Source organism: Equus przewalskii, chromosome 1 (genome assembly GCF_037783145.1).
Source record: "Equus przewalskii isolate Varuska chromosome 1, EquPr2, whole genome shotgun sequence".
Lineage (NCBI taxonomy): Eukaryota > Metazoa > Chordata > Mammalia > Perissodactyla > Equidae > Equus > Equus przewalskii.
The window spans coordinates 164,035,429-164,062,433 of NC_091831.1; the positions used below are offsets into that span (position 1 = coordinate 164,035,429).

The window sequence follows — 27,005 nt, forward strand, 5'->3', positions numbered from 1 at the left end:
AGTCACCATTCTGCTAGGTTCAAAATCATATACAGTCATTTTTCATTCTTTCCTCACCATTTAGGATCTACAAGAACTCAGTCTCAAAGGCTTACAGATTTTACTCTGAAATATCTTTTAACTTCATGCCTTTGTCTCAACTTTCACCATCAAAAGAGACTGTCTTCGTCATCATCTTCTTAAATATTCCCTAGGCTCTTAACTTCACTCTGACACAAGACATCATATTTCAAATGAGATTCTCTTCTTAGAGGAGCTTATTCAAGACTTTTGAAAAGTCCCAGAAGAAAGAAATTGATTGGATTCTGTTTTAGCAGCATTACTCAAACTTAGGGGCCATACAGCCCAGTGTTAAGATCAATTACCAGTTACATTTCCTTGGGTAAGTTACTCAGTCCCTCTAAGCATCAGCTTCCATAAGTATAACATGGACTCTTGCACCTGTACTTGCCCTCAGAGGATTTTTGTGAGGATGAATGAAATATGATAATACACATAAAGTGCACAGCACAATGGCTGGCACAGAAACAGAATAAGTACCATACATATCACTATTACCACTACTACTGACACTTTATCCTTTTTTTTTTTTGAGGAAGATTAGCCCTGAGCTAACATCTGCTGCCAATCCTCCTCTTTTTGCTGAGGAAGACTGGCCCTGAGCTAACATCTGTGCCCATCTTCCTCTATTTTATGTGGGACGCCTACCACAGCATGGCTTGACAAGTGGTGTGTAGGTCCACACCTCGGATCCGAACTGGTGAACCCCAGGCCACTGAAGTGGAACATGCACACTTAACTGCTGCGCCACTGGGCCAGCCCCCTGATGCTTTATTCTTGAAGACAAAACTTTTTCTTTTTCCTGACAAAGCTTAATATCCCCTGGATTTGTGAGTGTTACATAAAAGAAATTTTTGAAAATATTATCTTACAAACCTCCAAATCTAAAATCTGCTTAGTAGATCACTCAGCTAATTGTCATAGTTCTCTTCCCCTACCAACAGCTGTACCTACAGGCACCCTAAGAGTCTGTTTGGATTTTTAGCACAGAAGAGAACAAAATGCAGAGGTACATCCTTTTGTCCATAACCTTTCAGAGAAATTAAAAGGGCTCTTTTGGGAAATATTAGGAAGAATGTGTAGTCTATAGGATGACCCTCAGCCAGATATCCAGGGGCCCCACCCTACCTATCTAACATTATTTCCTCTAAAACCATTTTTGTCAAGATAGTCTCCTTACTATTCAACAATTGTGATGTCTTTTTCCTCAAATCCGTATTGTTTCACATGCTTAAAATGAACTTTTTTCTTTCTTCTCCTCTTGCAATTCCTATACAATCTTTAAGGTCCAGCTCAGGTCTTCACCTGTTTCACAAGGCCCAAACATCACCGCAGCCTACGCTTCCTTCACACTCTTCTGAACTTGCATAGCAGATTGCTTAGACTGTAGTTTTGATATATAAATACAGTTTTACATTTTTATAAATTATTTTAAGCATTTATGATCTCTCACAAACTAGTTTTAGAGAGCACAGGCTACAGTTTAATACATTTTGCAATTCACTAAGAAAGCATTTAATAAATTCAGGGTTGAATGAGTGAGTAATGAATAAACAAATTATGGGCTATTTTTGCCAAGTTTTCTGAGAGTAAAATTCTTTGGGCTAAATGAGATTTTTGTATCTTAATTTGATTTTTTAAATTCAAGAGAATCTTTTAAATGCCTATAACCGTTTCTTTCTTAATGTAACTTTTCTTAAAAATACATTTGAACCAAAAACAAACCAAGAAAAAAAACTGCTGAAAATCTGTAAGAGACAAAGCAAGTTAACAAATGCTAACTATATTACTGATCTGTGGTTTCAACAATGTTTTGGGGTTCATTATATTGACTCATTATGTATAAACAAGCATTCGTCGAGGGGGATTTGAGGGACTTAAAACAAAAGGAAAGGTTTCAATAATCCCATAGGAAAAAAAGTAGAAAGTACAAAGCTCAAAACATAAAAAGGTGGAAAGGGAAAAATGTATACCAAATAATCTGGCCTAAGAAGTGCTCCAGGAGTAAGTTCAGAGCTTCTAGGCAAACAAGGTCTAAATTATTTGCAGATCACTGAATGTCTCTGCTATTTTTATGTCCTGGAAAGAAGAAATAGTATGTTCTATGTTGCAATTAATGTTTAATTTTGGTTTATTGGCTCTTACTGCATATCTGTTTCTGAGTATATTGACTCGTAAAATGAGCACAATAGTATGATGTACCTCATGATGGTCTCCTGATATTAAGCTTACAGTACAGAGGCTATAACATTTTGATTATTCAATGAATGTTAATTGTTATTAATATTGTCATTTTGAATATATAAAACATTGGAGTCCCTCTTTATTAGCAAATATTTGTTTTAAATTAAAAAAAAATCCACATTTGAGAATTAAGACTTGAACAGTTCACAATATCTAATATCTGAAGTTGGACGTAAGGCTGTCACGCTAGATTCCGTTGTTCCACTATATGAAAGACTTGCAAGGCCAGTATGTGTTACTTTCCTAAGAAACTATATTTGTTTGAGAATTCATTCAGTCAATAAGGGTAGGTTTCATTTGGGCAGAATATTCTGGTTCACGCAATATATTCAGTTACCAACCATATGCAGATTACATAATTCAGAATATTTTATTAAAAGTCAAAAATATATGGTGTAAAATTCTAACTTTAAAATTAAAGTAAGTTTTGTTTAGAACTAACTTTGACTTTCTATTTTATGTCCAAGTTACATATAAATTATCCTTTTCTCAGAAAACAACACCTTAAAATTGTCAATTATAAAAAACAATAAACATGTAATAATAAACCTTAAGAAAATCCAAAATATCATATTTAACAAGAATTCATTTCTATGAGGATTATTTTCTAGCTCTAGCATTTTTTAAAACTTTTATTTTATTTTTTGTATAATCTTAACAGTAAAAAAATCCTCAAAAAACGTTTTAAACAAGTTATTTTAAAAATTAACTTCAGGACTGAAGCCCAAAGCAAATGTAACTGTTATGTCATTAGTTAAGGGAAAGACCACCATTTTAAAAGAAATCTTATCATGATTCTATGTATTAAAATCTAAAACATATATAAATATCATATGAAATATGTTTTTATCTACTTTAGTGCAAAATGATTTATTTTAGACATAATTATTTTATACTGGATAACCAGCATAATTTCTTCAGAAATAAAAGTGTGGTCATTTAAATTTATATTGACTTACTATTTAGAGAATAATCCAACAAAAATTCTTAGAGTGGTGAAATAGGATACCTAGAAAGTTAGAAAATTCTAAACTTAGAGTATTAAAAACTCTGTTCATTTTTAATATCTTGGAAATATGTTCAATCCCTCTTCCAGATTTTTCAAGTAAATTTTCAATTTTTTCATTTACAAAAATAGTGTTTGTGTTAAATATATTGCCCTATTAGATTTAGTATACTTTTTTGATAAATCTTTTTAAATGATACTCTATTTCACATATATTTTGATTCCATGAAAATATTAAAATAATGAACAATTTTAATTCCACAAATATCTACAAGGCTTACCAATGAATGCAAATATACAAAAGTAAATCAATTACTATTAAAAGGTATCTTGAATTTAAATAACATTATCTTAACACAGCAAATAAAAATAAACTAAATATTTTTAAATTCTGGTTTTCATAAATCTATACTGGCACTGGATATATATATATATATATATGGTAACCTACAAATCTCATATTGCCATAGAGAAAATTGGAATTTTAACAATGATTCATAGACCACTATCTGACAGTATGAGCTATTTATTATAAAAGCAATAAAAATTCATTCATATCATTGTCCTGAATATATCGCCAGTGATATCATACTACTTAAACTATATTGTATGTTTTACTTTTTAAAATATCAAGATGTTCACCCCTATTCCTAAATGTTTGAACTTTCTCACAGAAGTTAAAAAGAAAAGGGAGAGGTAATAAGCTGGAATAAGGCAGCAAGTCAAGAGACTGTACACTTTAGTGCCAATTCTGTAAATTCTTAGCCCCAGGTGACTCTAATGCGAAGGTCTTCAGCTAAACTCATAGTTTTAGAATCTGGGTAGATCACAGTATCACTTTCAAGTATCAGTTTTAAAAATATTCTTTGTATTCACCTAGCTTAGATAAAATAAACATTTCAAAACTATAAATGGCTACGATGAATAAAAAATCTACTCATGTTTAGAGCTTTAAAGTATTTACATTCTGCCATGCATAAATTAAAAATACTACCTTGAAAAATTGTGAGGGGTATACCAATTGAACCATTTGACAGTGACAGAGTATAAAATGAATGGTTTTATATGGAATAATGGCTATCTATTCAAAATTTAAACTGGAAGGATTTTTTAAAATTGCAATTAATAGAAAATTGAATATTAGTCGATAATTTGAAAATATATTGCCTAGTTATTTCTATATTTGTATTTGATTAGTTAGCCTTATATTTATTTATATATTGGTAAAATTATAATAGATTTATAACAGTTTAGGATGAAAATTTTTCAATTCAGAAACATGAAATTAATAAGATTTTGAGCTACATTTCAAATTTATTACAATGAACACAAATATTCTGTAAATTAAATATTCTGTGAACTAATAAAGAATAATACATTTCTTTTGAAGGCATAGTCTATTGAGAGTATGATCACAAATTAAGTAGTTAATTATAAAAGGGCAAATGCAGAAAACAGTAATTATAAACATAAAGTATCAAATAAATTGGAGGATTTGAAAAGAGTTTATGGGGAAGAATCCAACTTATTTAACATTAAAGAATGTCATTTTTTTCCTACATCATGCCAGCCATTATTCAATCTTAAAAACTCACATTATCTTTTATCAAGTAAAATTTTTGTTACAGAAAATCCCACACATTAAAAACGAACATTGGACCTTTATGACATTTATATAAATACTACACAAGTTATACAGAACATAATAGCTGCTTTGTAACAAAGGACTGTTTACTAGGTACAAAAATTTACTTATACATATTTGTTGATAAAAAATGTTGAACATGACAATTAACAAAACAGGAAGTTATATGCATAATAACCATACTGAAGACTACAAATATTACTAAAACTACGGTATTTGAAATTTTGAGAATAGCTTCATTTCAATTTTTATACTTTATTTAAAAAGTGGTATACTTTTAAATAGATGAAATTCCTATGAAAATTAATCAAACTTGTGTCTATAATTTTTTAAAGGGCAATCACAAAAGAATGAGTCTCATAATTGCTCCTCAGTGTAACACTAATAATGAATAATTCAATCAATCAATAAATCAACTGATGAATCTAAGAGACTCTGATAGTCTTTAAACAAATAAAGGACAACTATGTTTTAAGTATGCTTAGGAAAAAAAACTTTTTCTACTAAGACTTTAAGGCTTCTTTTATAAGAAATTCATACTATGCTGTAGATATTTCTCTTTGATTTCCCAACTAAACACTCACTTGTTTGATGCGATCTGGATTAACGGTGGTCTGAGGTTGTAGAATGCTGACTGGTTCTGTCTTGGCCACATTTTGGGGCATTTCTCGAATTTTTTCTGCAATGAATCCATGAACTGCATTCAGTGCTTCAACTGTTCCCTGGATCAAGCACACTCGTTCAGTAGTACCTGTGGTAAAAGACAAATTTTTAGAAAATTTTCCTTCTTATTTTGTAGCTTTTTCAAAAAAAGCTATGAAAAAGGATGAAACAATAATGAAAATAAAACAACGGAAAATGTAGAACTTAGAATTAATTAGAAATTAAATTAATTAGAAATGTTCAATTGAACCAAAGAGAATGAATACATACATATTCCTTTTTACCACTTTTTTACTTATTCTTTCTTAATTGTCTCACACGGGGCCTCTGGATTCCAGCAGAGCCAGAGATCCTGAGACATGCTGAGTATAATTCATTTGCTAACATAACATATACTCACTGAGCACTTATGAAAGGACTGAGGGTTAGAAAGCTACGGACCTAGCTTTCAAAGAGTATACTCTTAAGTGCGAACAACAGACACCCAACCAGACCATTATAGGACGGTATGATATGAAAACCAAGGCAGGCACCTACATGGATGGCACCCACAGATGGTCTACAGTGAAAAGGGCATTGAAATCGGTGGGGAGGGAGAGTCTTGAAAAGTTTACATAGTAGGCGAGTTTCTGAATTTCTACCACCCTCCACGCACTTACCCTGCTCTTCTTTTAATCACAGCAACAAGACTACCTGACATTTTATATTTGTTTATATTTTTACTTTTCCACTAGAAATGCAAGCTTAAGGACAGTGAATTAGCCTATTTTGTTTTGTGCTGTAGTTTCCCCAAAGCCTAGAGCAGGCCCTGGCACACAATAGTTGCAACAATAAATATTTACTGAATAAATGAACCAACAGTGACTTTATCAATTATACAGTTTTAATAATGACAGAATATCAGAGTTAAAAACAAAATTTAAAAACATTTAAGAAACTTGAAATTTAAGATTGATTAAGATATAATTAATAGTATTTGTTTCATATCTAGTGAACCAAATGGAGACATATTACGTGAGACATGAAGAAAATGAAATTGGTTGGGTCTAATACACAGGTCCTATAACCCATTTTATCCTTTACAGACACAATTAAGGGAATAAAAATAAATGATTAGTTTTTTGAACTATTCTGAGCCTCACTGAAGCACCTTGGTATTAAATTGTAATCTTCTCAGCATCCCAACACAACACATAAACTTTCTTCTCAGAAATAAGTATTACTTCATTAAATAGTTACAAAAAAAATCAAAAGAAGGGTCTTTTAAAATTTATAAAATATTTGAACTAATACGAAAACCTTCAAGTACCTAACACATTTCCTTTTGGAGCTATAGTTTCAAAATTCTAAGCTACTCTATAAAATATTTTTAATGTACATCTTGAAGGACAAAGTTGTAAAACTATAAACATTAAAAAATCATAAGGAGTTTATACTGCTTTAAGGATTAATTGCCACATAACCATTTTTCTAGTTTTGAATTTTTAAAAGAATAATAAAACATTATCATTTTTACTTCTAGAAAAAAAGACAAATCATAATAAGTAGGAGCAGAAATAAAAGAGTACTGCTAAATGGATACACCTAAATTAAATTTTCATGTTTTAAAAAATGAAGATTCAAATCTATGAAAAGTTAAGTTTCTTTAGTTGTACAAAATATTCCAACAGAGAGCAACTGTATCTTTCACTTGCAAGGATGGAGAGAATCTGAAAAACATAATGTGAGTTTGAAGGATTAATATTTCCTGTTTCTGCTAATCAGCTTTTCTCATCCTCATCTCTGGATCTGTCTCTGTGGTTCTCGGGTAAAATGATCTAGTTTATAGGGCTACTCTAGGGACCCTTTACGAGCTTGTACTAATTGTCAAATGAGTAGAAAGAATGAGAACTGATCCATGTACCTCAGGCAAAGCGTTCTCATTTAAGTCAGCAGACAAAACAGAACACAGATCAGGCTACATTCCTCCTTTTGGAGACAACTACAGAGTGCTCTTTTGGGTATGACAAAATGGGAAAGGAAATCAGCCAAACCTCAAAAGCGACTTTAAAAAAAAATAAAACATAGTAAGTAACTAAAGAGATTATATACTCCATGTTGCTTTTAAAATTTCAATTTAATAGAATGCGTATCATGTCAGACAACACAGTAAACCCAATACTTTTCAGATTGTATAGACTAACAGGTAGTAAATGGAAATCACTGAGCCATGAAGAAATATGATTGTCTCAAACTAAATTTCACATAGGATGTATGAGACAATTTGGAGATAGTTTATAGGTTCAAAGTTGCAGTACATATTCTTTGAGGATTAAATTATATCACTACCATTAGAACTATGATACAACAGAAAAAGGAAAGAAGAAAGGAGATTGCACATCCACCAATGGGAACTGCCGCAATCCTCAGAAGAGATGCTGTCATATTCTTCTACTCAACTCTAATGGCCTTTTCACTCAGATAACACAAAACTATAATTTTTAGGAGAAAGTCACAAAGAGGGAAGACTGTCAGTTATACGACCAAACTGTGTAACAAAAATGAGCCTATAAATCATAAAAGTTGCTGTTTTTGTCAGTTTTAAAGGCTTTTAGGCTCCATTAGTGTCTAAACTAAACCGCCAGTTATTTATCATTTTATTTGTTTAACAGCACCATTTACTTCTCTTTGCAATAGACTAGCAACAAAAGCTGAAAAACAGTTACATAAAAGTATATGCCCACATTTTTAATAATGTAAAGATACAAGTGTATAAGACACCATTAATTTAAAACTTCACTTTTAAATTAGAAAATTAATTAGGGAGAAATTAGAAAAACTCTAACAAGTGGAGTCAATGTCAAATACAGGAAGTGAAATTTGAAATGGCTTTAAATTTTGATTTCACAAGCAATATCACATACTGAAAATGCATGTTTCTAAAACTAGGTACAATTATCAAACAGATTGCATAACAAAATTGTGATAGAAATTTAATAAAATATTCACTCTGTGCTACTGTGACCTTGGACCAGTCACTTAAGTGTCCTCACTCCTACCTAAGGCATTCTACCTCTTGTGCAGTGGACCCTATCCCCTCTTACCTACCAAGTGCACTGTTTCTCCAAGTATTAGAATTCCTTCTTACATCATAATTTCTCCTTTTCTATTAGATCATTCCCATCAGCAGAAAAACATGTTATAATTTCTTCAGTTTTTAAAGAAACCCTCCCCCCCTTTATGACAGAAGTAGAAAATTACCCTTTGGCAAAGCAAATAACGACTTATGCAAAGATCATAAAATCATAAGATGAAAGGCTAATGGGAAATTTTCAGTGGAAACATCAGGTGGTCATCAACTGACTTCACTGATCAACGTTAGCACAGCTAAGAGTGCAAAAATCAAACACGTGCCTCTTGATGTGATGCAATTCAAATGAGGGCACCAATTATGAAGTATGTGTCCCAAAGCAGCCACACCTAAGTCTAATCAAACATTTAGCACTATGTTACAGTTTACAAATAATACTGAAAACAGAGAAATAAATTAAATGACACTATGAGGAAGCGAAGACAAATCAAGAATGTACGATAGTCTACAAGACAACTGATCTAGCTTTATCAGTTAAGGAGGGACTGCTCTCTAGACTAAAAGACTCTTAAGAGATATAATGACCAAATGTAAATTAGAATTTGAATCTAGATTCAAACAACTTTTATTTTAAACATAATTGTGGCAATCTGATTAGAACTAGGTATTAGCATCAAAGAATTAATGTTATAACAGGTTTGATTATGGCATCCGGCTGTGTAAGAAGGTGTCACTTTTTTCTCTCTTTTTTTTTAAGATGTATAATGTGAAAAATAATAGAATTTTATTGCAGAGCCCAAAAGGCAGAAAGACTTCTCATCCAGCAACAGCCCAGCCATTGAGAGATGTCACAACTCAGGCAATGAGAAGCCACCACACTGTGAACTCACAGTCTCCTCCAATCAACTCTTTGTTTACAATAGCCCGACCCCCACCTTCCTCTTCCTTTCTATAAAAGTTTCTCCCCTGCTTGCTGAGGGGTACTTCTAAGTGGCTCACCATGATTGCAGACTTTGAATTCCAGTTCTTTGCCGAGCCTGAATAAACCCATTTTTGCTGGAGAAATAACTGACTATTTGTTTAAGTCAACAATACTTAAGTAGATACAGCTGAAATGACTGGAATTTGCTTCAAAATATTTCTGCAACAACAAAAATAAATAAATAAAATAGGTATGCCAAAATCTTGATATTTTGATATATATATATGAAAGGTATGGGGATTCATTGTACTATTCTTTTATGTTTGAAATGTTTGCAATAAAAGAAAAACATTTCAAAGCCCTCCTTGACCTCATACCCCTCCTCCAGTTACAGCTCAATTTCCTTATCCCTCAAAATTCCTTGAATGAGTTTCTGTTTCTACTTCCTTACCACCCATTCCTTTTTTCTTGAATCTACTCCAATATGGCTTTTATCCCACCATGCCCCTGTAACCATTCATCACAGCTGTACCTAGGTAAATCCAATCTTCATGTCTTTATGTTGTTTGACCCATCAGCAGCATTTGACATAGTTGACCATTCTGTTCTAAAAACATTACACTTGGCTTTCAGAATACCACACACTTCTGGTTCTCATTTTATTTCATTCATTCATTTGACACAAATCTATTGAGTCCCTACCAAATGTTAAGTACTATTCTAGAAGCTGGAGATACAGTAATGACCAGACAAATCTTCCTACTTTCATGGAGTTCATGCTCTAGCTCATGTAGACAGACATTACACATAAAACAAATAAAATATATAGAGAAAATATAAAATGAGATTAGTGCTAAGGAGAAAATTGGGGGACAATAACAGGATGAACAAAGACAAAATTAAAGTATAAAAGGGACATTGTCTGTCATGTTTACTATTGTATCCTCAGTGCCTAGAATAATGTCTGGCACACTATAGATGCTCAAAAACTATTTTTTTTAGTAAATGGATAATTCTTTATCTCAATTTTCTTATCTGTATATTGAAAACTTACATGATTGATTTTAAGATCTTTTAGTCTATAAAACCAGGAAGACTCTTTGGGTTTATCAGATCAATCAATATATGTAAAAATGAGATCTATTTTGGGAAATACTACAGATTTCAAAAACTGTAAGTTATAAATTATCATGTCTATAAAAAGGGCACTCAATAAAAAGGGCTTCAAGAAAGGTAATAGGAGAAATAAGGAATAAGTCAATAGTTTTTTTTTCTTCCAAGGATAAGGGGAAAAAAAAAATAGATCAACTTTAAAAATGTAATCTACCCAAGAGAATAAAGTTAGGAATAAAAAAGGAATATTTTTTGCTGTAATCTAAAATACAATCTAAAATTTTTTATATTCCTGAGAACTATTTCAAGCAGAATGAGTCTAGTCTAGAATAATGGGCATATACCAATGATTTGATCTACATATTTCCTATTGTCAACTATAATGAAAATTAGCGAACATTTTGTTTGGATGCAAAAAATGTATCAGTTTATTATACTCCTATTGAGAATATAACTCAGTATCTTATGATAAGAGTACAAATAGATACTTCTTTAGGAAATATTAGTGTCAATCTAAAGTAAGAAATTTGGTTGGATAAGGGACAGTGAAACACCTCAAAATAAAAAATTAACACCAAGAATCTAGTAGAATATTAATAATTCTATGACAACCTATAGACAATGTTTTTGGCCTCAAAAAGAACTGAGAAAAGGGAAGTGCCAATTAACTTTGCAATAAGCAAAAACTGAGATTTAAAACACAATATGACATATAATTTTTAAAGAAGATAACTATTTATAGCACTCAGAAATTACTAATTCTGGACAGCTAATAATCTGAATGCATAAAGATTTCTTTGTTTCAACATAACATGTAGTTTCTAACATTTTAAGAAATATCTCCCAGTTTGTTATATATTTTCAAATACATTTAAAGTTTCCATAATACTTGAGCTCAAGTATATAGATGTGGGCAGCAATAAAAGGGGTAACCTCGAGATTTCTTAGGGTGTGTGTGTTTCTACTCATCCTGATGCAAATGGGGCTCTGTGATTCATATTTGTTCTTTTAGTTTTCATATTCTTCCTCATACTGCCATTTATCCCTGCTGTTTTTTAGTATATCTGATTCCAGCAGGCTCCTCTCTTTACTCCTGCTTTGCTGCTTCTAATCCTCATTGGCTAGGTAACCAGGTAAGCAAGATGCTGAAATTATATAAACTAATAGTAAAATAGGTTCCTAGTGACAACCATAGGGAATGTTGGACGATTGTGAAATCTATTTTGGCTTTTTTTCCTTTATTTCTGAATTTGAGGTCAGTGTCAATAGGTAAAACATTCCCTTAATGTTTTCCTAAGGTTTAAAATTGTATGCAGGCATTTTTAATTTTAAAACTAAAACAGAGAGTATTAATTTTTTAATGAATAAAGTAATTTGCAACCCGTATTTCACTGTTCTCAATCTATAATCATGGTAATCTAATTACTTGCATGTCTTTGTGGTTTAAAAAAAGCATAAGCATTAGCTCATTAGCTTTCCTTTAACTATTAAAGGTAAAGTACAGAGTATCAATAATTAGAAATAACATGTATCAGAAATTTCAGGTTAGACAGAACAAAATGTAAATTACTTTAAAAGACGACAATAACAGTAATAGCAATGATAAATAACATTAAAATTGTTGAAAGATTCTAATACTGAATATATGTCTGTATTTTAATATACTACTTTTCAACAGATAATGTTACCATTTCTTTACTATGTATCCTCTATAAAAAAATCTATATATGAAGAATATCTATTCCTATGAATGCCTTTTATACATAGATGATTTACATGCATTTCTTAGGTTACCACATTTATTGCTGTAATATGAGCAAGAGCCCCATTTAAGGATATGTAAGGGTTTGCCAGGTGTAGAAATATAGTATTACTTTCTTTCAGGGGAAAATATATACTTTACCAATTTCAAGAAATGAAGCCATTGAAAGGTCTCCTCTGAAGTTCACAACCATACATCTTTTCCTTTGACTTAGTTTCTTTTCCATGTCCCTATACTGACAGGAAAGAACTAACAAAATTTTAAGCAGCTTTACATTATGTATCTCAGAATATTATTCTAAGATGAGTGCTTTAAACAGTGATTATACTTCCTTAAACTTACAAATCATTTTATGATTTACATAAAATATATGTTATAATACATATATTTAATATATTATTAATACAATTATGTATTACATAATAATCTCATTTAATGCTCACAATAACCAGGGCAAGCGATATTATCTCCAACTTACAGGTGAGGAAGTGGAAGCAGTTGGGCTAAGGACACATAACTAACATGCAGGGAGAAGTAAGGTTCTGTCAAATACAGTAATCCCCCCTTATTCACGGGGATCCATTCCAAGACCCCCAGTGGGTGCCTGAAACCGCAAATGGTATCAAATCCTAAAGATACTGTGTTCTTTCCTATACATACATACCTATGATGAAGTTTAATTTATAAATTAGGCACAGTAAGAGATTAACAACAACTACTAATAAAATAGAACGATTATAGAAACATATTGTAAGAGAAGTTACCACAGATCTTAGCAACCTCAGCATACAATTTTTTAAAATTTTCTTATCAAGTTGAGAACTTTCACCTTTTCACGTAAAGGAAGCACTTTATGGCTCCTCTCTGGCATGTCTGAATTGCCAGCATCACTACTCTTGTGCTGTGGGCCACTATGATGTAAAATAAGGGTTACTTGAACAGCAGCACTGCCAGACTGTGACAGTCGATGTGAGAACCAAGACGGCTACACTGTGACTACTGGTTGGGTGGCCTACACAGTGTGGATACGCCAGACAAAGGGATGATTCACATCGCGAGCACGACAGAGGAGGAAGATGTGAGATTTCATCACGCTACCCAGAACGGCCACAATTTAAACCTTAGGAATTGTTTATTTCTTGAATTTTCCATTTAATATTTTCTGACTGAAGTTGACCACAGATAACTGAAACCACAGACAGCAAAACCATGGGTAAGGTGAGACTACTGGACCATATTCCTCCCATTACAACACATATTTTCCGAAAGTGTAATGTTAGTCCAGCTTCCAAATTATGTGGATGTTAGAAAGTCATATGTTTCAGCTTGATGATGGAAAAATAATTTTCAGCCAAGTTTGACAATTTTTTTAAATACACCGAGTCAGACCATTAATATCACTTCACAGATTTATTCTAAATCTGGCATAAAATGGAAGAAATGACTGACCTTTCTTGCAGAGAATAGACCACCACAGGAGATGGTTAATAACTGTGTGGGCTATTAGCAAATTTTTTAGAACAAGTTTTCAGATCAACAAAAGCACTTAAGAATATTGCCATAAAAAGTAAGTTCAATTTATAACTGCAGCTTTTATAAGACTGTAAAGTTATGCACATTTGATAATGCTTCCTCCTACCCTACAACTAAGGGAAAAATACACTATTTCATGAAGAGACTTTTTAAAAAAGGAAATAGCAGGATTTGACTTTTTACAATACAAAGTAATAACTGCTTTTCTTCTCCAGGTGACTAACTCTAAATATCATGTCTCTACGCCTATAATGTAAAAATTTGCAAAGGGCCATTATAACATGCTTTAGTCCCAAGCCAATATAGTAAAAGTTTGACTCTCTGTTTATAGAACACGCTTTAACATTAAAATACACTCAATCAAGCCAAAGGATGAGAGTATACTTCTCAAAAAAAGCTGAAAATACTCATGTTCTTCAAAGAACTTAAGATGAGAGAATGAATAGCAATCAGAGTAGACGTCCAGCTTCTCACTCACCCATTCTCTATCCCATGCATGCAAATTACATACTCATTTACTTTTCAATAGCCATTCCCATAAAATAGCAATAGGAGTACAGAAGACTCCAACTTCTGAAGAACTCTGAAGTTTGAAAGCAGAAATATCTGAAAATTCTAAGCACACAATTGCAATTGTTCTCATATATATTGCAATTTATTTCCAGTTTCTAAATTCTGAGGTCATGCAAAAGGTCCTACCAACAGTTATGCTCATGACTAGTTGTTCATTCATCCTTAGCATAGGTTTATGCTAAGTTCAGGGTTTCAGCAATCCTAGTTTTGTCAATATTATTACCTTTTGCTTTTAACTTCCATCATGGACTATAGGAATATAAAATTGCCATGACTGAAGTTTATAAAAATTTAATTACATTTCTACATGCATATATAAAATACACTTCCCATCTCTTTGCCTTCACTCCCAATCACTGTCACCATTTTTGGCACTGATTTGTACTCCTAAATTTCTGAAATAAGAAAAACGGCACTTGGAATTTTTCTAGCTATTCCTTATGTACTAACAGGAATTCACTTGCAGAATTTTGTGCACCATGCTTGGAAGCTGGGAAAACAGCTTGCAACAAACATGTGATATCAAATTAAGCTCAGAAACTCAGAAGTGTAACCAGTGGTGGCATGCATAGCTAATCAAAATCATTCAAAAGTAAGGAGAGAAACACACCACTGGACGTGCAGCATGGTGACAAGTCTGACGAGCGCTGCTGCTATAAGCTGAGAGCAAGAAGATGAGTATCTCTGGTGACAGTCCCATCCCTAACATATAATGTGAGCTATCACTTTTGAGATCCAACATAGATTAATAGATTAGCCAAGTTTAAGCAGTAGCTTTATTCCACATTTTCTTAAAAGGCAGAGTTATTTAGAAAATGAGTCCATAAATTCAATATGAAGGCAAGGCCCACATTTTCATAGATTTTAATAGGAAATAAACTATTCAAGTTAGTGAAAAATAACAAATGTCACACTAGTGATCACATGCACTATATCAAATGAATGCAGAGGAAGCATGAAGAATTGTGACCCATTAACTTGCTGGGGGAAAGAATATGGAAAGGTAAATTTGTAAAGGTTGGAAAAATTTCAAGAGTATATGTAATCTTTCACTAAAAAATTGTTTTATTAAAAATATTTAAAAGGTATTAATTTAGGGCACAGATTTACGTATGCTGAGATGATATAAAATGGCAAAATATTTTAAAATTGTGACATATATAACAAAATTTGCCAATTTAGCCATTTTAATTGTACAATTTAGTGGCATTAATTACATTCACAAGCTTGTGTAAATATTACCATTATCTATTTCCAAAATATTTTTACCACCCCAAACAGAAAGTCTCTGACTATTGAAAAATACATCCTCATCTTCTCCTACCCACATCCTCTAGTAACCATAATCCACTTTCTGTTTCTATAAATTCACCTATTCATATGAGTGGAATCATACAATATTTGTACTTTTGTAATCTGGCTTATTTTACTTAGCATATTTTCTTCATTCACGTTGCAGTATACCTCAGAACTTCATTCTTTTCTATGGCTGAATAATTTCTACCATGTATATATACAGACGATCCTCAACTTATGATGGTTTGACTTACGATTTTTCAACTTATGCATTCAGTAGAAACTGTACTTTGAATTTTGATCTTTTCCACAGCTAGTGGTATGTAGTATGATACTCTTGTGATACTGGGCAGTGGCAGCAAGCCACAGCTCCCAGTCAGCCACACAATCATGACAGTGAAAAACCAATACACTTAACAACCATTCTGTACCCATACAACCATTCTGGTTTTCACTTTTAGTACAGTATTTAATAAATCACATGATATTTTCAGCACTTTATTATAAAACAGGCTTTGTGTTAAATGATTTTGCCCAACTGTAGGCTAATGTAAGTGCTCTTAGCACATTTAAGGTAGCCTAGGCTAAGCTATGATGTTCAGTAGGTTAGGTGTATTAAAGGCATTTTTGACTTAAAATATTTTCAATTTATGATGGGTTATTGGGACGCATTCAGAGCTCTCATCACTGTGGCCTAGCCTGGGTTTGTTTCCCAGTCTGGGCACCACACCATCAGTAGGTTGTCATACTACGGTGGCGGTGTGTTGCTGTGATGCTGAAAGCTATACCTCTGGTATTTCAAATACCAACAGGGTCACCTATGGTAGACAGCAGAGCTTCCAGACTAAGACAGACTAGGAAGAAGGACCTGGCTACCCATTTCCAAAAATAAGGCCATGAAAACCACATGAATAGCAGCAGAGCATTGTCTGATACAGTGCCAGAAGGTGAGAGGATGGCACAAAAAGATTTGGCAGGGTTCTGCTCTGCTGTACACAGGGTAGCCAGGAGTCTGAATCGACTTGATGGTACTGACAACAACGATGACCCCATTGTAAGTTGAGGAAGATCTGTACCACATTTTGTCTATCCATTCATCTGTTCACGGACACTTGGGTTGTTTCCACCTTTTGGCTCTTGTGAATAATGGTGCAAAAACATTACTATCCAAGGGATCTGCTTAAGTCCCTGTTTTCACTTCTTTTGGGTATATACTAAGGAGTGGAACTGCTGAATAATATGGTAATTCTGTATGTAGCTTTTTTAGGAACAGCTAAACTGTTTTCTACAACAGCTGCACAATTTTATACTCCCACCATCAATGTACAAGGGTTCCAATTTCTCCACCTCCTCACTAATGCTTGTTATTTGGGGTTTTTTGATAACAGCCATCCCAATGAGTGTGAGGTGATTGCTCATTATAATTTTTATTTGCATTCCCCTAATGACTAATGATGAGTATCTTTTCATTGCTTGTTGACTATTTGTATATTTTCTGTGGAGAAATGTCTATTCACACTCTTTGCCTAGTTTTCAATTTGGTTGTCTTTTTGTTGTTGAGTTTTAGGAGTTCTTCATATAATCTAGATATTAAAGCCTTATCATATATACGATTCGCAAATGCCTTCAGATATATGGGTTTATTTCTGGACTCTCAATTATATTCCATTGGTCTACATGTCTATCCTTATGTGAAATACTACATTGTTTTGATTACAGTAGCTTCACAGTTATTTTTGGAATCAGGAAGTGTGAATCCCGAACTTTGTTCTAGTTCAAGATTGTTTTGGCTATTCAGGGCTCCTCGCAATTCCGTATGAATTTGAGGACTGGGTTTTCCATTTATGAAAAAAAGGCTGTTGGAATTTTAGTAGAGATTTAACAGAATCCGTAAATTGCTTTGCATAGTACTGGCATCTTAACAATATTAAGTCTTGCAACCCATGAACATTGGATGCTTTTCCATTTATTTAGGTCTTTATTCTTTCATCTCGTTGGTTAAGTTTATTTCTAGGTATTCCATTCTTTTAGACGCTATTGTAAAGGAACCTTTTTTTTTGGTGAGGAAGATTGGCCCTGAGCTAACATCTGTTGCCAATCTTCCTGTTTTTGCTTGAGGAAGATTGTTGCTGAGCTAACATCTGTGCCAATCTTCCTCTATCTTATGTAGGATGCTGCCACAGCATGGCTGGACAAGCGGTGCTAGATCCCCAGGCTGCTGGAGTGGAGCATGTGAACTTAACCACTACAGCACTGGGCCGGCCTCACAAGTGAAACTTTTTAAATTTCCTTTTGGGATTGTTCATTGCTGGTGTACAGAAACACACTGATCTTTGAGTGTCGATCTTACACTCTACAGCTCTGCTGAATTTGTTTATTAGCTCTAATAGTTTTAGATTCTTTGGGGTTTACTATATACGGCATTATGTCATCTGTGAATAGAGGTAGTTTTACTTCTTTTCCAACTTGGATGGCTTTTTAAAATTTTCTCTGTTCAATTATTCTAGCTAGAACTACCAGTACAGCGTTAACTAGGAGTGGTGAAAGCAGGCATCCTTGTCTTGTTCTTGATCTTTGGGGGAAAGCTGTCAGTGTTTCACTATTGAATGTAATGTTAGCTGCGGGTTCCATAAATGCCCTTTAACAGGTTGAAAAAAAATGGTAAAATTTTATCAAGAAAGAAAATACAAACCTACCACTAATACATCTCGGTAATCTACACTCTCCCTGTGCATTATAGTTTTGCTAGGATCATGACGATGAGAACAAGTAGCAAAATATCTTGTTTAAATAAATAGCTTCAGCATGACACAATATATTTAGAGAAAAATACAACTTTGGGGCTGACGGTGAGGTTCAGAAGTTCTTCAAAGTTCTTAACTCACTTGCTAAAAATTATTTTTGTATTCTTTGACGTGGAAAGACAATGCAGTATTTTATCACTTCCTTTTTTTCAACATCAAGTATTAAAGAATTATAAACTCAAGAATATCAGAATATGTTAGAGCTATAGGAGCTGAAGGTGAGATATGAAAATAGATAATATATCTAACAACGCTTCAACTACAGCTCCACACAGGTAGATACTGTTTAGATAAGTTTCTGTGATCACAAACTAAACTTAATTGACTTACTCATTACACTCAGTTTTAAAAATGTATGTCTCCGAAAACGGCAAAACTATTTAATAATTTTCTGTAATTCTAATTCTTGTTTCATATAAGCCTCTCTCCTATCTTTGTCACTGTTATTCTGAATTATTAAAATGTTATGGCTAAGGCCTGTCAACTGGAGGAATTCCAGGCTAGATGTCACCTCGATGTAAGAGAGTTTCCCTGTCAGATATATTCATGCAGTTAGAGGAATACCTAACTCTCCATGGGCTTAAACCTCCTGACCCTCTGAACAGTCCTCTGGACTTCTAATCCACTTGAAGGCAGATCCTTGGACAGCCGGTCACCCACTGGCCTCTGATCCACGTGAGGACAGATGACTGGCTCTCTGTCATCCTCTGGCTTCCTTTCCTTTAGAAGGGATCTTTGGGTCTTTAGTTTCCTATCCTCTTTGTGCAGTTTCTGGCCACCTGCCCTCACTCACTAACCTGCCCCTGTGAGTAAGTCCTTGAGTATCCTTCAGTTAGTTGGAGTCAACTCTTCTCCTGACCAACAGCTACCATAATACCTCAGTTTCTCACTATCTGCTCCTCCCCCATCAAAGACCACCACATCATTTTAAGGAGCAGAAAAGAAAGGTCAGTGGTATCAGAACTTTAAAATAATAAGCTGGACTCTAACTTTAACACTCATCTTTCTATAAGACACTACCATTCCTTATATTCCTGGCTATCTACGTTACCAGCAGAAGTCTAAATCTCGCCAGTCATCTGAGTCATGCTCATCATTATCAGAGTCTTATGCTCATTGTCTTTTCCGGTTCTCTGAATCCGATCCAATTCCCTACCCTTCTCTGCCCTTCTAAACCTCTTCATTGTGCCCTCTGTTATCTCAGTTTCAACATATGCTCCATATCCCAAACCTCTTTTATGAATGTTCCTTTTAGTTTCACCCCTTGATAAAATTTGGCTGTTTCTTTAGCTCTTTACATAGCATGGAGCCCTCTCAACTGGTGCAGTTTTTTTTTCTCTCAAAACCCAGGTTTACTTAGGGCCACAAACTGTATATTTTCCTTGCTCCACTTTGCCACTCCTTTGCTCTCTTTGCCATCACTTCTTTTTCCTTCAAAGTTTTTGAAAGCAAAGGCCAAAAAGGAGTATAGATATAGAGGTAGACAATAAATTAGATGCTAAACTTTTCAGGCAACAAGGCAGATAATAGGGATACTGGTAAATAACAGCAATGAAGAAAAACAGCAGTGGTAATAGTATTACGGCATTTAACCTTTCCTCTCCATGTAGTAGCCTCAGTTAAGCTTTTCCTCCTTTGGTAACACTTTCTTCCTTTGGCTTTCTTGTTGCTACTCTCTTCCTAGGACAACTAATTTAGTTCCACAGTTGTAAATACCATAAAAGTATATTATGAATTAATTCACACTCTCTCTCTCCTGATCCCTCCTTGGTCCAAGCCATCATTTTCTCTAAACAGGACCATTACAGTAGCCTGCTTCACTTCTTGCACCTCTACAATCCACTCCTTGCTCAAAGTAATTTCTTGAACATGCAAATCACATGTAATTTACCTGTTTAAAAATAACGTATTCTTATCTTAGAGTTAAACCTAAATCCTTTACTCTCACTTTCAAAATCCATCATGATTTGGCCTCTACTTAGTTCTGAGTCTTCATCTCATACTACTCTCCCTCTCTTTTTCTTCACTCCAGGGATCTGGGTCTTTTTCAGTTGCTTGAACATGCCAAGCTTGTTCTCCCTCAGGCCTTTTTTTCCTACCAATCTCTATCCTAGCAGCACTTTTCCTCTGGCTTTTCCCAGAGCAGCCCATTTCTCATCATTAAGACCTTGGCTCAGTGATACCTCATCAGAGAAGTCTTCCTTAACAACCATAAAATAGCCTACTGTCAATCACTATCTAACACTTCATTCTCTTCTTTACTTTCGCCACAACTCATATCACTTTCTGAAATTCTTGGTTGTTATAATTTATTTACTTCATTGTTTCTCTCTCCCCACTACAATAAAAAGTCCAAGAGGGCAGAAACCTTGACTGCTTTGTTCACAGCTGTACCCCTAGCCCAGTACTTAGCAGACTGTTAATAAAGAATTATTCATTTAATGAATTAAAACTATGGCCTTGGATGAGCCACACTACAATAAGATTTTGTTAATCCAGATTACATTAAAATCTACCATAACTGTCAAAAGAAAAGAGAAAATATATACAGAGAGAAGTATTAAACAGATGAGCTATCAATGACACCAGGTAAAGCAAGGACCATTATTAGACTATTTTCTATATAGCAAGGAACATTATCACACAATGTTTCCTACTAAAATCTACTAATGAATATATCCACCATACATTTCTATTTCAAAAGATTAAGTTCTTTCCACCTATCCTTTTAGATACAACCAGGGATGGGAGCTTAGCTCAATGCCCTCTTATCCAACTATCTTCTGATTACTCCTTCTAAGGTACAAGAAATTCCATAAAATAATTTTTTACAAAGGGTTTTCCCAGGGAAAAAGATCCAAATAACCCAATTCCCTACACTGGCCAAGGAAGGAGTACAGCTGAAACTTCCTAACTAAATTTAATCATCCTAATGATAAAATGTCAAATCCTGATCGCAAATTAAGGCTTTCTTACAATACTGCTGCAGAGCAAAGCATGACATTTTAGATTGGGCATCTACTGGAATGCCAGTAACAACACAATGTTAAGAAAACAAATGTCTCTTATCAATTATTTGATCAAATTCTCCGAGATTACATTAGAACTAAATCAAAGCTTTAATATATTGATCATGCCCATTTCTATGTAAAAATTCTAAAATACATGACTTTAAATAGAGTTTGCCTCTACTTAATAGGTGAAAAAGAAAATGTTAATATGGGATATTTCTAAAAGGACATGAAAACATTATTTATTTACTCAATGAGTCTCTAATAGTTATTATTTTATAAACATCTATAATCAACCAAAATATTCTGAAAATAAAATAAACGCCACATTACCATAATAGTAAAATAATTTTATCTAGAGTAAAACCCTCCCTAGTCTTTTCCTACTATTAAGTCAAGCAGTTACAGTATATTACTAAGCTGAAATATCACAAAAACATAAATGAATACAACACAAATTTGACATTAAGAGTGAATTTGTCTGAAAACTGTATGAAGAGTTTTATTTCTAAACAAGACCTATAAAAGAAGCCTGAAAGGTTGACCCTGGGAATATTGTAAGGAAATTTCTGTGAACTGATTTAAAAGGAATAAACATTTTGGAAATTTACCCCCAGTCTTATAAATTGTTTGAGCATATTTGAAATTAGAGAATAAAAAACTAAAACTATGCATAAAACAATGTGAATGTGTAAGACATAGCAAATTGGTTTTTCTTCTGTGTCTACTTTTTAACAATGCAGGAGTGAAACCCCCATTGACAGGAAACTTTTAAGCTACAGGCTACTATTCCTTATGTGCAACTCAGGAGAGGACAATAATAAAGTGACACAAAAACTCCATGGGTAAAATCAGTGTGTAGCCTGCAAAAAAATTTACAAGGACTTTGACTCCTCTTAGTCTGGAGAACATCTACGTGGACTCTAAGCACTCCTTTGTTCCAGCTATCAGAAGTAAATATCATGTTAGCAGAAGAAGTGTATACACCTAATCTAGTCTAAGCTTGTGCAAAATTTACTCTTTTATGGAAATCCAGGGGAAGCTTCCTGTCTATTGTACAGTTAAATGGCTCTGGTTTGGAGAAACAAATTCAATATGTGTGACTTATAAAGTGTTATGAACATAGCAGAACACCACCTTATTAGCCAGAGCCCATTCCAACAGACTCAAAGTTCAGAACCTGGAGTCCTCAAAGCCATAGTATTTGGTAAAACTACAGCACCTGGTAATACTATAGACCTACTAAACCACATAATTATCAATGTCTGCTTGACTATCTCCCTAGTAATTCCATCCATTTTCATGTAGGTCCAACTCTGTTTTTAACTCTTTTCTTAGATGCTATGCTCACACTCATCCTTTTACCTCAGTAACTCCTATTTCTCTTTCAAATCTCTGGCCAGTTATCAGTTTCACAAAGTATTACCTAGTTTCCACAGCTTTTCCTATGTGTGCCCACAGCATTCTGTATTTCCCCATAGTAGCAATTACCATGGATTATTATAGTTGACTATTCACTAGCCCATCTAGCTCACAAGAATGTAAGTTCTTTGTATATATGTTTATAGTGTTCATCCTTAAACCCACAGCATGTTGACATACAAGTGCATGTGTGTCAAATACTTAATAAATATTTATGATTTAATAACTGACTGAATGGATGTATAAACAGACAGCAGGTATTAGCTCAATAAAGCTTTACTGAGTGGGTCACACTTACCCTGAGTCCTAAATCATATGAAGCATATATTAATCAGCAGATGTGGAGTAAGAAAAGGACATTCCAGGAGGAGAGAACTCCATGTGGAAAGGTAAGGAACTTTGAGGAAAAAAAGATCTGTCAGAACCACAATGTCCTACGTAAGTAGTTCTGTACAGCTGGGAAAAAAGTTCAAGGGGAATACAGAAAGAGATGAAGATGGAACGATAGGAAGAACCCAGATCATACAGAGTATTTACAAGAAAAACAGGTATTATTATGAGTTGAATAATATGACCACATTGGTAAAAGTTTTGAAGTTGCCACTTTAAGAAAATTTAGGAATTGAGAGAAGTATTTCTTAAAAGAAATAAGACAACTGTATTATACAATCACTCTGTTTTAAGATAAGCTGAAGAAAAAGATGTAAGAGTTTTTTAACAGTATTAAAACCCCCAAATGCTCGTCTAGCACTTCTCTAAGTATATTTTACATAACACTTGCCCTACAATATGCTCCACGAAAAAAGGACTCTCTGGTCAAATACTTTTGAGGGGAAAAACTGCACACTGTATATAATATCCTCCTATCTGAATGATTGACAGTGAATATCAACATATTAAAAATATGAAGTCCTACAATAAAGAAGCTCATTTAACTTTTTTATAAATAAATTTATTTATCTATGCCACCTTTTTTCATGTAAAATCTATTAACATACTGCCAAAACAAGCACTATTTTGTAAAACACCCTCTCCAAAACTAAAATGTCACAAATCAAATTTATATTCGAAGTACTCACCTTACAATTTTAAAAAGGTAGCAATTCATTACTATTTGTAGAACATAAAGCCAAGATGTTAAAAAAGGAAGATATAATACCACCTTAAGGTTGAAAATAATCTCCATTACCACTGTCTTGAGACGGCTAAGATACACCACTCTTATTTTGCTGGTATATCTGGGGTCACAGACAATAAAGAGGACACATAATGGGAGAAAGTTGTGCACGTGCTGAGAGGAGGGGCTGGATGTTGACTTAATTGCATATGAGCAGACATGAAATCCAATACGTAAATACATGTGCATGTACGATACACAATATCAATGGTTGATGCATGCCAACTATTATGATTATCTTTTTAATGAAAAATTCACTGGAAGTATGCTTAACTGAAGCAATCAACAGTTTTGCTTTGAATTTTGACATAATTTCAAGTATAAGGAAAGAATGGCCAGATTATTCTAGCTTCCTATTAATACAGCCAGGAAGTTAATTTTTTAATTACTATTTTATTGTGAAAAAGACACAGGAATTATTGGCAAAGAATCAAGGAATTATTATCCTTTTCGTACTGAGAGTTCTTCATTTTCAGCTTCAGTAAACCTCTAGCAAAACTGAAATTGTATTTGATATAAGAAATTTTAAAGTTTAATAATTATTTTGAGTAAAACAAAATATTCACTATGCTCTTTTAAGACTTTTCACCTATTAATATAACCAAATCTTAATTTGAAGTACTTATTTATTATGAATTCAAAGTATGTATTGTTTTCACATATTTCTTATTTATGAAAATGAAAATGAGGAAAAAGCTCACATCGTTTAGAAGTTCTGCAAGAGAAATAGTTTCAGCAAGGGCTACTTGAAAATATTTCAGATTAAAACAATATGAGAAATTTAAAGCAATTACATTAGCAGCTCAGAGAAAGAGAATCAAGAAAATCAATTCCTTTAATACTGCTAATATGATGAAAATAGTTTGTTTTTACTGTTATTCAACTTTAACAGAAACCAACTAGTTCCTTCTTCCTTTTCTTCTTTCATCATTTTGCATCTCTTTTACAGAGCCTGCTGTTGGACTGAATTTTATTTGCTTTACTAATCATGGATATTATATGGATTGTGTTCCATCTTAGAACATGAGCCTTTCTATATTTGTAAGTTTCTTGCTAACATGTCATGGAATGTAAAACCTATGGGACTTTGGGACCTTAATTTAAGCCTGTGGTGCTAAAGATGCAGCTGTTCATTTGCAAGTAATCATCCCAGCTTTAAAGCCATAGTAAAGTAAAAAAACTAAATCCATTTTCTACTCTTTGTCATTGTATTTAAGTATACAGTAGTCAGCATTACACAGTATTAGATTTTTTTTTTAACTTGCTAAGACCATATTTTCAAGAGAAGACATGTATTTATAGCCTGACTTACATGAAAATGTAAATTCTATTACAGGTTATGCATATAACTGACTTTAAAAATAATGTTTCCAGAAATTAAAACAAAAAATACTACAGCTAACTACATTGCAGAAACTAGAGAGTTAAGGATGTGTTGGCTCATTTAAAAATTTCCTGTGCAGCCAAGTTCAAATATGAACAATTATATTTTGTAAATTAAATGTCATACAGTTCTGACAACTATAACTTTCCTTGTAAACTCTAAAAAACCTTCATCATCTCACCTTACTTGAAATTTGATATGTACAATGATAATACTGTGTTAAAGTTTTGTGCTTCTAGTTCTTACAACGATGTTTTAGAATCCCAAGATAAATCATTTAGGTCTATATAAAGTGCTATGTTCAACAATGTTCTTCCCAGCTGTTTTCCCCCTAATTGGAGATCAATCAAGGATCATAAACCGTATTTCCTGCCATGTCTGCTTAGCCTCCCTTAGTCTCCCATCAACAATGCATACGGTCCCTGTTTCCACACAGGCTCTCCAAAACAGTCTAACTAACATGTAATTTATTACTTGTGTAGATCCCAAACAAACAACAAGATCAAACTGGGGAAATACGCAACACGCGATAAAAGCTAGATTGAGATCTAGCACCTATACCTTAAAATATGAAGTGCTTTAAAAATCTTTAAGGAAAAGACAAACATCAATCCAAAAAAAAAAATCAGACATGTATAAATGGCCATTTCACTCACTCTCTTGTAAACGAAATACTTGCACACTCACACACAGGCACACTTACCCTCATGTCATGATCACACCAAAGAAAGAAAGGGAAGCCAAAGGAAGGGAAGGAGTGAGGAAGGACTGATAATAAGTAAATGCAAAAATATTTAAGTTCACTGCATTGAAAAAGCAAATCAAACAACAATCACATACCACTATATAGGTATGACTGGCAAATAATTATCCAGGTTTGGTACGGATATGTAGAAATGGGTACTCTAGTGTAATCCTGCTGAATTATAGGTTGGCATACTATTTCTGGACAGTTATTTAGCAACAAGTATCCAAAGTATTATGACCCAGTAATCTCATTTTTTTTAAATGTAAAATTCACATGAAACAATTGGAAAAGTGTATAGATACAAATACAGAGTTGTTTACCACAGCATTTTTTCTAATGGGAAAAAAATAGTTAAAGTTCAACAACAGGAGGTTGGTTAAATAAATTGTGATTGATCATGATAAACCATAACAAAATTTACAATGAAGACCTTTATTTACTGTCATGGAAAGGTTTAGGATGAATTGAATGAAAAAAAATCAGGTAGCAGGGTCAAACCAAAACCTGGAGAGCCCTGAGTGAGCAAGTGTGGTACCTCTTTAATAACATGTTTTAAATAGTTTTTCAATGTT

At 33.4% G+C, this 27,005-nt stretch overlaps 1 protein-coding gene across 5 annotated transcripts in view; it reads right to left on the bottom strand.

The window, feature by feature from the left end:
- NOVA1 (NOVA alternative splicing regulator 1) overlaps positions 1-27,005 on the bottom strand; it is a 148,795-nt gene that overhangs the window by 28,971 nt on the left and 92,819 nt on the right. For all 5 annotated transcript variants that reach the window (XM_070628423.1, XM_070628422.1, XM_070628425.1 and 2 more), the window contains one exon: positions 5,540-5,706. In XM_070628423.1, the coding sequence (XP_070484524.1) occupies positions 5,540-5,706 (167 nt within the window). The remainder of the gene's footprint in view (positions 1-5,539; positions 5,707-27,005) is intronic.